Genomic DNA, 11,990 nt, shown 5'->3' with positions numbered 1-11,990 from the left:
TATTAAAGTAGTAGTTTACTTTTATTAAAGTAGTAGTTTACTTTTATAGTATGGGTTTAAATTAAGTATAAAAAGTAGTTTTATTTCTATTATGTGTACACTATAATAGCTAACTAAGACTAAAAGGGGTAGAGAAGATTAGCTTTACGCTATACGTATATATAACATAATAATAAGTTATAATATTTTTACTAATAGGAGGTAGTAATAATAGAGGTAGTAGTAGAGGTGGTGGTAGAGGTAGTAGTAGAGGTGGTGGAGGTGGTGGAGGTAGTAAAGGTGGTGATAGAGGTAGTAGAGGTGGTGGAGGTGGTAGAGGTGGTGGAGGTGGTAGAGGTGGTGGAGGTAGTAATAGAGGTAGTAATAGTAGTAGTGATAGAGGTAGTAGAGGTGGTGGAGGTGGTGGAGGTGGTGGAGGTGGTGGAGGTGGTGGAGGTGGTGATAGAGGTAGTGATAGAGGTAGTGGTAGAGGTGGTGGTAGAGGTAGTAAAGAAGATTAACGAAAGGAGGGGTAAAATACTTAAATAGTTAGTAGGAAACTAGTTATTACTACGTAATACTAGTAGATTAATAGAAGTAGAAATAAAAGTAGTTTACTTTTATAGAATATATAGTATAATAAACTATATTTAGGTTTACTTCTTCTACCTAAACTACTTCTTAGTCTACTTTAGATAAATATAGCTACTATAAACTAGTTTTGTACCGTAGTGTAAGTGTTAAAAACTACACTAGTACCTACATCAAGCCTAGAGCTAGCAGTAAGAGAGGATATGCTAAGTCTGTTAACATCTTGATAGTTGCTAGCGACGTTTAAAACGGTTGCAGTCAAACAATAGAGCTAAACGATGAAACATTGTTCCTATTAGAGTACCTATCTACTATCTATACTAAAACATCGCCAAAGGAAGAGTCCTTGTTGTCTGTGTGTAGTTTCTATTAGGGCTTTTTAGCTAGATCCTGCTTTAGCGCCAGTTATATCGATCCTGCCTCGTCGCCTATCATCCCACTCGCTCGCCCAATCCATTTCCCATCTAAAGTCTGTTTCTTTCATCGTGACCTCAGGCAAACACGCAATACCATGGCCAATTTGGCAGTCGATTCGCGAGAAGGCACTACTACCATGACCATTTGACAGGATTGGAGGAGCGGTAGGCGTAGGTGCGCGCTTGAGGACCAAGGGAGAACGATTTGGTTCCAGGAAGGAGCGTCGTATAAAGGAAAAGAAAATGGCGACAAGAACAAGAATGGGGACGACCAGGAGTAGGTAAGACGACGACAAGTGGGGTGTGGGTGTATCCAGAGACGGTCGAGCAAATGGCATCGTGGTGTTGGTGGCGGCGCAGGTGCTCGCTTCGGCCCGGTAGGTTGGCAGGTGAGCGCGCTTGGCAGCAATGTTCAGATTGCTAGTTTCGACGACCTCAGTCTCTCTCTCTCTCAATGCCTTACTTGCTTGTGCTTTGCCATCTCCCCAATTACAAGTTAGTTCCTGTTCGCCGTCGCCCTCTTTTGTATTCTCCTCTTGGCCTGATTTCACACCTTCTTGTCCGCCGACTAATCCGCCCTTTTTCTCGCTTTCATGCACGCCCAAGGCAGACGTGGATGCGGTCATCAGAATCCGTTTAACCAAACTCTCAATCCCGGTGTTGGTCACTGTAACGAAGATAGGAGTGGAAGTGGGCGTGAGGGAGCTGGGGCTGGCCATTGGTTGCATGGTCAGCTCACGTTTGATCATGCAGCTCTATGGAAACAGTGAGAGTGCGAGTTCGACAGTCTTTCAGTCGAATGGCATGTATGGCCGGTTGAGAGCGCGTTAAGATGAGATGGCGCTGAGATGGCGCTGGGATGGCGCTGAGATGGCGCCAAGTTAGACCTACAGCTACGTTACACCGCCATGGCCCGAGATTTGCTTCCAACGACACGAATCGGCTACCTTGATAACCTTCTCCTCATCTTCTTGCACGTGGATGAATCACGCCCACAATCATCTTACATGGATGAACCACGCCGGCAATCATCTTACATGGATACAACTGCCGAGCCTCCCCCAGACAGGTTTCTACCCAAGACGCCACTCGATCCCCGTACTGTGGAGGAGCGCGCCAAACTCCACGTCAAGCAAGAGGCTGAGATCCAACGCGTCTTGCCTACCGCTGCATCCACGCCTGCTGCCACACAGCGCCTTCTCCGCCTCTACACCGAGCAAAATGCCAACACTATCCGACAGATGCAAGACCAACAAAAAGAGATTGTAATGTGGCAGCAGTGTTCGCTAACGTACCACCGCGAAGCATGGAAATTTTACAATCTGTGGCAGGATGCTCACACGGCCACAAAGCCCATATCGACGCACAACGCCGAAACTGATTGTCTTGATGCCGCTGCCAATTCTGCCAACGTAGCGAATTCAGTCAATGTAGCCGATGCCGTTGACGTTGTTGACGTCGTGCACGAGCACGAGCGCAAGCTTATAGAGTATTGCTTCACCGCATTGCACGAGCTTCCTCTATCACAGTACGAACCCAAGGAGGGCGGACTCGAAATGTGGATCAAATTCAACGAGTGGTTCCAGACGCTGCGCCGACTATGCGAAATACAGCCCGCATCGGTCAAGCTTGGGCGGCTGAACGAGCCGGAGCTGGTGCGCGGCGCAGGGGGAGATCCAGAGTGGCAACAACACCAAGAGAGGATTGATGCGCGCTTATTAGGCAAGGGTCAGGCCGAGCTGCTGATCTTGCTGGACGAGTGCATGCAGGAGGTTACGCTGATGAAGGAGGAGCAAGCAAAGAGGGCTGACGCCACAAAAGGCAACGCATAGTTTGGCTTCATGGGGTTTCGATAATCATTTGATGCCATAGCGCACCAATAAGCATGTCCGCGAGCGATAACATGTACCTGAACAGTGTGAGGAAGCCAAGGGTGCTCGACGATGCTCGTGATGATCACTTGTCACGACCAGATACATGTACCACACACAGCATGAGCCAATGTAACCTTTTAATCACCTACGGCCTCCTGACTATTACGATGACCCGCTTATATGTTAGCCACGTACGAAAGGTGCTCTGGTCAAAGCGATGAACCACTACAATCCAATGGTCTGTACTGCACGGTCCATTTTACGCTGAGCCTGGCCAGCTCTTTCTACGGTAATTCAGGCAGAACTAGAAACGGAACCTTGAAAAAAGAGGACTGCATAAATTCAACCAAATTCCTTCTTTGAACGGCGAAGACCCAAGTTGAAATGAGCGAAACATGTCTTTGCAAGCCGATTCTGCCAAGTCTGGCCCAAGCAATTGGTCACTCCACCTTTACCCGCGTCCTTCTTCCTACCCCAGGACTAACACGGACATCTGCATCGACATCATCTTCGTCCTGAACCACTTTCTTTCGCTTCCCCAACGCCCCCTTGGACGGACCGTGGTCTACCTCTGAAGTTCCATGTGCCCCTCTCTCACCCGTGCCGCTTGTTTGTCCGAGAAAGCGCAGGATCAGATCGCAAATCCTGGATGACAGCGACCACCTAGGAGGACACGGCGGCTGACGACGTGCATAGATGCGATGAATCACACGGAGGACAAGTTCCTCTTGATCCGGATCAAGGTGGATTGCATCAGCATGGGTAGTATCGTCGGCTGCGTTAGAAGGGTTGGTGGGGAAGCTGCTGTTGTGATGGACAACAATTGCCATTGAGTGACTACATGCGCGGGCGGGTAACGCGTCAGACTGTTCTGCGACAGGACGTTCAGGTGATTCTGTGACATGGCGTTCTGATGTTTCCACGACAGGTACTGGACGCCATAAGACTATTTGCTGTGTGGGTATTTGGTCTTGAATAGGTGTGCTATGGCACATGTGCATGTCGCTGTAGACATTAGCGCCTCCCACTACACCATCGCAACCAACTTGCCTTTGATCCGGAGAGCCACGGACCTTGCAATCGACATGCCCTTGATCTTCGGGTTGAAGGACTTCGCAATCAAAATGCTCCTGATCCTTAGGATCCAAGTCCTCACACTCAGAGTAAGTTGGGAAGCTCCCAGGCATAGGCGTCGAGCGTGGCATGTAGACCCAATGCAGGCAATGGCATCAGACGGCACGGCAAGGCCGCCTTATCATTATATGCGGCTTGTTCAGCCGTGAAGGGGAGGGAGTCGTGAGTAAGACAAGAGACAAATAATCAAGACATCGCATCCCCATGCGGCTAGCAGTACTGAGAGTGAGAGGACTTAATCATTCTGCAACACGAGATCGCTCCAGGTCCGACAGGCCTTGTTCAAGCCGCACAATTACGCAACTTGCCCACTTGCATGCTTTCTGCATGCCTACTGGAACTGTCACAGTAGATATCGTGACTGTACCTCGCTGACATGCCTCGTTCTAGGAGAGCGGTCGTGTCTGTGCCCGCGATGAACACGCGAAGCAAGTCTAGCAGGATGGCTGTACCATATGGTGCAATGTCTACTGCATCCACATCTTCTCGCAACATCTCAAAGTCAACCTTAGGATCAAATTCAGCCTCTATCCCTGGCTATCACCGGTCAAGCTCTACATCTACCCCAGAGTTGACGGCAGGCTCTCACCACGCTACTTTTAGGTCTGCCTCAGCCTTGACCTCCAACTCTACCTCTAACTCCTCCATCTCGGACTGTACTCCATCAAACCCCCATCATGACACTCTGCGATCCGACTGCACAACACCTCGACGCCGCTCTAGACCTACCGTGCTCACGCCTCCGAGCACCGAGCAGCGACTTTCCAGGAAGCGATCATTCAGCTTATTGCAGGCTAGTCATGGAGCCCTTGCACCAGTTAGTCCAGCCCGAGAAGAAAGAGAAGTGGAAGAAGAAGAAGTAGAAGGAAGAGGAGGAGGAGGAGGAGGAGGCACGGAACTGGCTCTGGGCATCAACGCTCATGGCCAGCACCGTGTGGCACCCATTTTGGAGCCGCATGCGGCCCTCCACGCCGTCAAGCGCTTCCTGTGCACGCCGCAGGCCACCACAGTAAGGACATCCGGGCGATAGCTGCAGACAGTGGAGTGAATAGGTGCCCCTCACTGACGCTGCCGTAGAATCTGTCTAGTGCGCGAGATCTCGTTGAGACGCTTGACCCGCCACCACGCTGGGACGAAGCATCGGTGCAGAATCTGCTTCTGCTGAATAGCATTGTTCTACCGCATCACACGGTTATTGCGAAAGCAGGATTGCAGCATCTTATAGAGGATGCGCAGCACTGCGGCGGCCCTTGTCATGGTACTACTACCATGTCAGCTGAATGCGAACAGGCATATGTGTCTGTGGAGCACGAGGGGGACGACGAGGACGATGCAGAAGAGGAGACGTTACGCAGCGTGAGTAACAGGACTGGCAGCAAGAAGAAAAGTCTCGTTGAAGCATGGTGGGACCGCTTCCTCGCTGTCACTCTCTCCGACATCAGCACCCTGCCCCCAGCTGCCTACGAGATGCTGTCCCAGGACGCAGCCACCACCATCGCCGCACTCAATCTCACGTTGATGAGCAGCCCAACGTCAAATGATATGGTAGAAGACGGCCCAGGCAAAGGCGAAGGCGAAAGCAATTTCACACGAGAAAGACAGCAGCAGCTTCTCAGTACACGCATCCTGTTCATGTACAACATGGGCCTCGCTGATGCCCTACGCATCATCATGCATATTTTCTTCTACGCAGTAACGTACCACCCAGACCCCAGCCAATGGCGCATCCACGCCGGCGTCGACCACGGCACCCAACCCCATCCCAACCAACAGTCGTCGTCGTCGTCGTCATCATCTTCCTCCTCCTCCTGGAGCCCCCCCAAAAGACGCCTCCACCGCCTCTCTCCCCGCGACATCGACACCCTCCACGCCCACTTTACCGCTCAATACCCGCACACCGCGCTTGACCGCTCGACATTCGCACTGCAACTCAAAGAATGGCGACGCCTTGGCAGCATCTACATGTTCATAGCGCGACGGCTGGGATGGGGCAGCCTGTTATATCTGCAGGCGTTCATCGTGCCGAGTCGGTGCTGGGGAGCGAGTAAAGGCGGGGAGAAGAGCGGGGCGAGCGAGCGGGCATTCAAGCATCTAGAGGGGATTGGGCTTGTGGCATTGTGCGAGGCCAAGGGGGCGAACGCGTGTGTGCGCGGTTTGTTGGTGGAATTGTGTAAGGACTTTGGGCAGTTTGTATTTTAAGATTAGGAGGAAAGAGGAGGGAGTATTATTCTTGAAATATTCGAGGAGGACATGGAATATTGATCATACCCGAGGAGGCTGTATAATGTTGGTTTAATTCAAAGCAGTCGTATCATGGTCACTATCTCTATGACTACATTCATCACAACATTCAACGACTCGCTTCAGGTGGCGTTAGCAAATCCGTTTGTGAAATTTCACAGGTACCCATGTCCATGGGGGAAATACTATGATAAAAAGTAAGTAAGCTTTTTGAGATGAAATAATACTTATCTGTAGCAGCTTTGTTCACGAACATGTAAAAGGGATAGGATGTAGAAGGAATGATGCTTGCATTTGTCTAAAGCTTTCGAAAACTGCCTTTCTTTTGGCTTAGGGTAATGACTAGTCAGTTGGATGCTACTCACTCCACTTCGTATTTCGAACCATGCTACTCCTCCTCCCTACCATCACCATCCTCTTCTCCACTGTCCCTGTCCCCCTCCTCATTCCACCCCAAATCCGCCACCACGTTGGTCAACCCGTGCAAAACGCGTTTCCACGAACCCTGAGGCACTGCAACTCCCGGCTCCACAAATTTCGCCACATAGCTAGTTAAACTTTCTATGCCTAGACGCTGTCTGGCTGCCACGTCCTCTCTCTGCTTGGCTGTCTCGCGCACACGCTCCACTATGGCAGTTTCATCCTTTAGCAAGCGTGAAAGTTGTCGCGTTCGGGCGTGCAGGTCGCTATCAGCCATGGGAGCCTGACTCTGCAGCTGCATAATGTGCATATCTCGGAGAGCCTTGTCTGTGGACTGAGTGCGCAGATGATGGGCCTGTTGGAGCGTTGCAGTGTCACGTTCCGTCTCGACGGCGTCTAGGGCGCGTTGCTCTGCGTCCCGTGCGAGTTGCATGCTGGCTCTGCTTTCAGCGTGCTTATTTGTCAGCGCTCTGTTCTTTTCTTGCAGTTGCGCAAACGCCGCCGCACTAGAGCTACCCAGCTTAAGCGTGGCCGTGAGACTGCGTTGACCTGACTCGGCCCGATGGTCGGCTAGCATGTGGGAATGTTGAAGGCCAGTATTGTGACGTTGGAGAAGGGATTGGCGAGTGGCTGCTGCTGAGTGCGTGGCGTGGAGAGCGCTTTCTATTGACATTTGCATGTGTTCGGACAGATCGAGTGCCAGATCGCGTTGCTGTTGTGAGTCGTGTGCCTCTATTTCTAGTTGGCCTTTTTGGTAGACTAATGCTGCCATGTGGTCGAGGAGATGGGTGTTATGGGTTTCCAGTAGGCGCTGGCGCGTATCCGCCGTGTGCTGTGAGCTAGAGAGCGCGCTGGCTGCTGTGGCTTGGATTTGCGCTGAGAGAGAAAGCGCTCCATCGCGTTCTCGTTCGGCATCGTGGGCCCGTGCAGTGCTCTGCTCTTGTTCCTTTCCTGCGTTGGTGCGTGCAGCGTCCAAGGTAGCTACGTGTTGAGATAGATAGTCGGTATGCTGTTGGAGCAAGCTTTGACGGACATGAGCATCATCTCGAGCGTGGCGGAGACTGCCATGACTCCTCGCTTGCATCTCCTCTGCAACATCAAGGGCGCCATCTCTCTGCTGTTGCGTTTCTTCTGCCTGGGTATGGTGCTTATCCCGCTGGTGCTCCATGTCGCCAAGTCGTGTGTGGAGAGCGGATTGTTGGGCGGCAACGTGTTGGCCATGTTGCTGCTGCAATGTGCGACGGCCTTGTCTATCGTGTTGAGCGCTACGACGCATTTGAGCGTGCAACTCATTGCTTTGTGCAGCAAAGATTAGCGCACGCTCATCCAGTTCCCCTTTCGAGCGGTTCCCAGCGTGCTTATCCACTTCGACTTCAGAGCGGTCCCTAGCGTCCGTTGCATAGTGCCGCCGCAGTGCTTCTCTGGCTTGTGTCTGCCGCGCCTCACGCGCAAGCTCCCTCGCTCTCACACGATCATTCTCCTCCGAGGACCGGTCGTCGCAGTCAAGCAATCGCTGGCGATACTCGGTGAGCAGACGTTTGGCGTTTTGGTTCTGCATGTGCGCGGTGACGACGTTATTTTCAAATTTTTGCTCTAGTCGGGCAACGACTTGGCCTAGCTCACGGCTGAGATGGGCTGTTTGCTCAGCGAGCATGGTGGCTAGATGCTGTCTATCGTGGGTGGCGGCGATGCGCAGGGTGTCGGATAGTCGTGTTGAATCGACATGAGAGGCAGCAGCGAGGGCAGCCAGACTTTGCTGCGTCTGGACATGGTGCGCGTGAGCCGCGTCTTCGCGCTGGCTGGCGTGCTGCACGAGTTGTGCGGCCACGGACTGGGTGAGGCGTGCGCCAAAGCGGGCGCCAAATCGAGTGCCAAAATCGCCGAGGGCATCGTGCACGATGGTGTCGGTGTTTGTAGCAATTATGGTGGGCAAGTCAGGACACGAGCTGGGGAGTAGGCTAGGGAGTGAGTTGTGGGCGGATAGAGAATCATAGGCCGCATCTTCGGGGGTGGCTTGAGCGTGTGGATAGGTGGGAAGGCAAGGAGGCGGGCGAGCAGGGCTGCGGATGGGTGTTTGTGTTGGTGTTGGTGTTGGTGAGGGTGTTGGCGAAGGTATTGGTGAAGGTGTGCAAGTGGCTGTGGGTGCGAGTGCCAGTGGTGGCGTGGGTTTTGGTGGGGCTGTGTCTGTGGCTGGAGGTGTGGCTCTGGCTGTGGCTCTGGCTGTGGCTGGTGATGCAGCGTGCCAGTCATGTGAGGATTCAATACACGGCGCCTCCACCAGTCTCCGCACTGCCTCTTGCTCCTCCTGCGTGGCCCAACGGCGGGCGGTCCGGCGCGGTGCGACCGTCAAGATGCCCAGGGGCGCTGGCGTCGCTGATGCTGATGTCGATGCGCGGTCAGGCGAGTTGGCGTGCAGGCGGCGCGCGGCAGGTTTGCGGCCACTGCCAGCGAGGGCACGGCGTCTTGGGGGAGCCATGAGCAAGTAGGGTAGGCCGAGGGCCGAGGGGGTTCAGCAAGACTATTGTGTCCATCAAGAGTAGTCAAGGTGAAGTTTCCAGACCAAGAGCCCAGAAGAGCCAAGGCGGAGGTTCCAGATGAAGACTCACAACAGTCTCACTCAGGGGCTCAGTCTGGCGTGCACATACGACAGGCCTGTCTGCCATTGTGCCAGAACGGCCCTGGGCGCGGCCAGATAGACGTCGTTGTCCGAAGCTGCGTCCGAGTCCATGGTCGACAGGCGGATGCAGCGTCGACTTATCTGCACTCGCTCGACTGGCCAAGGGGGAAAGGAGACGGTGCAGCTGATGGGCGCGAGGCGGGCGACGCCGATGGGCTGCTTGGCAGCCAGGGCAACGCGGCGGGGGATGCCCGGGCCGTTCGCTTCCGCGGCCCCGGGCACCCCCACCCCCACCCCCACGTCACCTCGAAAAGCAAACTCCAAATCCAAAATCTCCAAGCACGCGGCCTTCATGTCAAGAAGCACATAACATGGCTGCATGCTCGTCGATTCCGAATTGCCTGTGCTAACTGCCAACAGCGTCCCCATTTCCAGCTTACACAGTGTCTGCCGCACCAACTCGTGCCCATCTTGGATCTGCACACCTAGTTCGTCTGTCCGGTGCGGCCTTGCCAGCAGTGCGAGTTTGCCCAGCTGGCCGTGGTAGTCTTTCACCACCATCTCCATCTTGTGTTTCGACTCGTCCATTCTTCCATTCTGCCCTGCTTCCTGCTTCTCCTGCTTCTCCTGCTTCTCCTGCTTCTCCTGCTTCTCCTGCTTCTCCTGCTTCTCCTGCTTCTCCTGCTTCTCCTGCTTCTCCTGCTTCTCCTCCATCTTTTTACTCTGCTCGGTTTCCTCCATTTCCTCCATCCTCTCCATCACTTGAACTCAAGCTCCTCATAATCAGGTCCACGCCTCCTAAGAGCATTAATACTACTCGGTCACTCCTCCGCCTTGTCCTTTATCTTCTTAGCCTTCCCTTATTTCCTTAATCAGTTAATCTTGTGTTCCCAAGACGCACAATAAATTAACGCATTCACACAGCACTCTAGCGCAAACACTGACTAGCAGTCTATCTCTCTCAACGTGCTTCATTGCGCTAGCCAACTTGTCTTGCTGCCTCGCTTCTCCTGATCGACTCACTTTAGGTTCTAATGCCATGTCGCCAGCTGTCGATCCCTGTCGTCAGATGAGAACGTGCTAATGGAAATAATCCTTCATAGATGCTGTTTCAGCTCAGTCAACGTGGCGGCAGGCATGTCTTACTCACTCATTTTCACATTGCTGTATGCTTTTTCTTTCTACACGGGTTTCGCGTTCTACCTTTTCCTTAAATCTTCTTAATCACGTCGTTCCTTTCCTAGTCTAAGAGCCATCATATCTATTATCCTCTACCCTGAACCGTGGCCCCCGCTTACGATATCACTCATCGAAAACGGCATGCCTTCGACTGAGTATACGGCGGAATCGGCAGCGCTCGCTGCAGCTCGGTCAGACATGGCAAGACTCATCGCCGACCTACAAGAGCTGCAAGACAGGGTTATTGCCATAAATGCTCAACTCCCCTGCTCCAGCCAAACCGATTCTGAACTCTCTGCAAACAATCGCGACACCACGAATGACTGTCTGTCACACGGCTTCAACACACAAGTCATGCAACGTCCTGGCGTTGGGATAAACATCACTCCTAACCCTCCACGCAGCTTCTTCTCCTCAGACTCCAGCACACCTGCCACCTGCACCCCAACCAGGAATATGGCAGTCTGGAACACACCAAGTGCTCCCTCCAGCCTCGACAGCCCTTTCGGCCCCTCCAGCACCAACCCTGGTCTCCCGGCAAACGCTCGGATATGGAACAGCCCCTCCACTCCTCTCCACTCCCCCCACTCCTTCAACTTCAACGACCTCTTCACCTCCTACGACACCCCCACTCCTACTCATATCGTGCAAACGACCCCCATAGCCGCAAAACATGCTCTCTGCCCTGTTCAGTCGCAATTCGAAGACAATAAATCACGGCCCGTTCCTATTACCAGACGTAACCTCCTTCCCGCGTATTCAACACCCAAACACCTGAAACGGGACATCGAGTGCGTCAAGAGCACAGCGGGTCCAAGCACTTGTGAGGAGGGGTCGGTGCTAATACAGGTGCGCAAGGGGGTCCAGGTTGTTGTGGTCAATGTGTAGGAGTAAGAGGGTAGTCGAGGTGTAAGAGGTTGTTGTAATCAAGGTGTTTCAAGATGGCACAGCAAGATAGTAGTAAGAGGTAACACAAATTTGAGGCAGGCAATATCTTCGTAACAAATTATAGCGTATATGCATGTAAGCATTCTTACCAGGTCCTCGGTTGCTACACGTTTCAACTTCTCCAAGTCTTATTTCGCCTCCACTAGTAGGAGGAGGGTTCGCTGTAACGCCAAGGGCAAAGTGAATTACAAATCGCCGTTTTGCACTTGAATCTAAAAAACAGCCCACGTATACGGCTCTTAATTACTTGTAACGTACCTAGATGGCTATCCGCTATCATCTGTCAACTTGATAAATAATGTCCAATGTCCCCTTGTACGCATCCTGTCTGCGCATAACTATTCATAAGAGCGTCAACGTATAAAAGTTTATAGCCCTATCCATGGCCATGCTCGACCATCCATGGCCATGCACAAGGTAGTTGATTGCTACTTAACGACTCATTAAGACAGCACAACAACGTTATGCACTAAGTGAATTTAGCATGCCTATAACCACTGGACGGGCTTTCCTCCCTTGAGTACGAGTCCTAATTAAGTGGTGTTTTGCAGACAGTGCCCGTTAATGAGGGTAGTAGCCGTGGAGGAGTCA

At 52.6% G+C, this 11,990-nt stretch overlaps 7 protein-coding genes across 7 annotated transcripts; 3 read left to right on the top strand and 4 right to left on the bottom strand.

The window, feature by feature from the left end:
- Nucleotides 1-949: 949 nt before the first annotated feature.
- IAQ61_004947 (uncharacterized protein) lies at nt 950-1,735 on the bottom strand (the record flags this gene model as incomplete). Its single annotated transcript, XM_003838029.2, has 1 exon — nt 950-1,735. One exon carries the CDS (start codon nt 1,733-1,735, stop codon nt 950-952), a length of 786 nt encoding a protein of 261 aa, XP_003838077.2.
- A 159-nt stretch (nt 1,736-1,894) lies between these two features.
- Nucleotides 1,895-2,818, top strand: IAQ61_004946 (uncharacterized protein; the record flags this gene model as incomplete). Its single annotated transcript, XM_003838030.1, has 1 exon — nt 1,895-2,818. One exon carries the CDS (start codon nt 1,895-1,897, stop codon nt 2,816-2,818), a length of 924 nt encoding a protein of 307 aa, XP_003838078.1.
- Nucleotides 2,819-3,300: 482 nt separating this feature from the next.
- On the bottom strand, nt 3,301-4,065 carry IAQ61_004945 (uncharacterized protein; the record flags this gene model as incomplete). The annotated part of the gene is made up of 1 exon (XM_003838031.1): nt 3,301-4,065. One exon carries the CDS (start codon nt 4,063-4,065, stop codon nt 3,301-3,303), a length of 765 nt encoding a protein of 254 aa, XP_003838079.1.
- A 305-nt stretch (nt 4,066-4,370) lies between these two features.
- On the top strand, nt 4,371-6,217 carry IAQ61_004944 (uncharacterized protein; the record flags this gene model as incomplete). Its single annotated transcript, XM_003838032.2, has 2 exons — nt 4,371-5,003; nt 5,072-6,217. 2 exons carry the CDS (start codon nt 4,371-4,373, stop codon nt 6,191-6,193), a joined length of 1,755 nt encoding a protein of 584 aa, XP_003838080.1. The 3' UTR covers nt 6,194-6,217.
- Nucleotides 6,218-6,623: 406 nt separating this feature from the next.
- IAQ61_004943 (uncharacterized protein) lies at nt 6,624-9,131 on the bottom strand (the record flags this gene model as incomplete). Its single annotated transcript, XM_066096549.1, has 1 exon — nt 6,624-9,131. The coding sequence occupies one exon, from the start codon at nt 9,129-9,131 to the stop codon at nt 6,624-6,626; it is 2,508 nt and encodes an 835-aa protein (XP_065953472.1).
- Nucleotides 9,132-9,272: 141 nt separating this feature from the next.
- On the bottom strand, nt 9,273-10,031 carry IAQ61_004942 (uncharacterized protein; the record flags this gene model as incomplete). The annotated part of the gene is made up of 1 exon (XM_066096548.1): nt 9,273-10,031. The coding sequence occupies one exon, from the start codon at nt 10,029-10,031 to the stop codon at nt 9,273-9,275; it is 759 nt and encodes a 252-aa protein (XP_065953471.1).
- A 561-nt stretch (nt 10,032-10,592) lies between these two features.
- IAQ61_004941 (uncharacterized protein) lies at nt 10,593-11,339 on the top strand (the record flags this gene model as incomplete). Its single annotated transcript, XM_003838034.1, has 1 exon — nt 10,593-11,339. The coding sequence occupies one exon, from the start codon at nt 10,593-10,595 to the stop codon at nt 11,337-11,339; it is 747 nt and encodes a 248-aa protein (XP_003838082.1).
- Nucleotides 11,340-11,990: the final 651 nt, after the last annotated feature.

This window comes from Plenodomus lingam, assembly GCF_022343315.1.
Source record: "Plenodomus lingam strain CAN1 chromosome Unknown contig_2, whole genome shotgun sequence".
NCBI lineage: Eukaryota > Fungi > Ascomycota > Dothideomycetes > Pleosporales > Leptosphaeriaceae > Plenodomus > Plenodomus lingam.
Note: the sequence above shows the minus strand (reverse complement) of the source record. Positions and strands in the feature narration are given on the sequence as shown.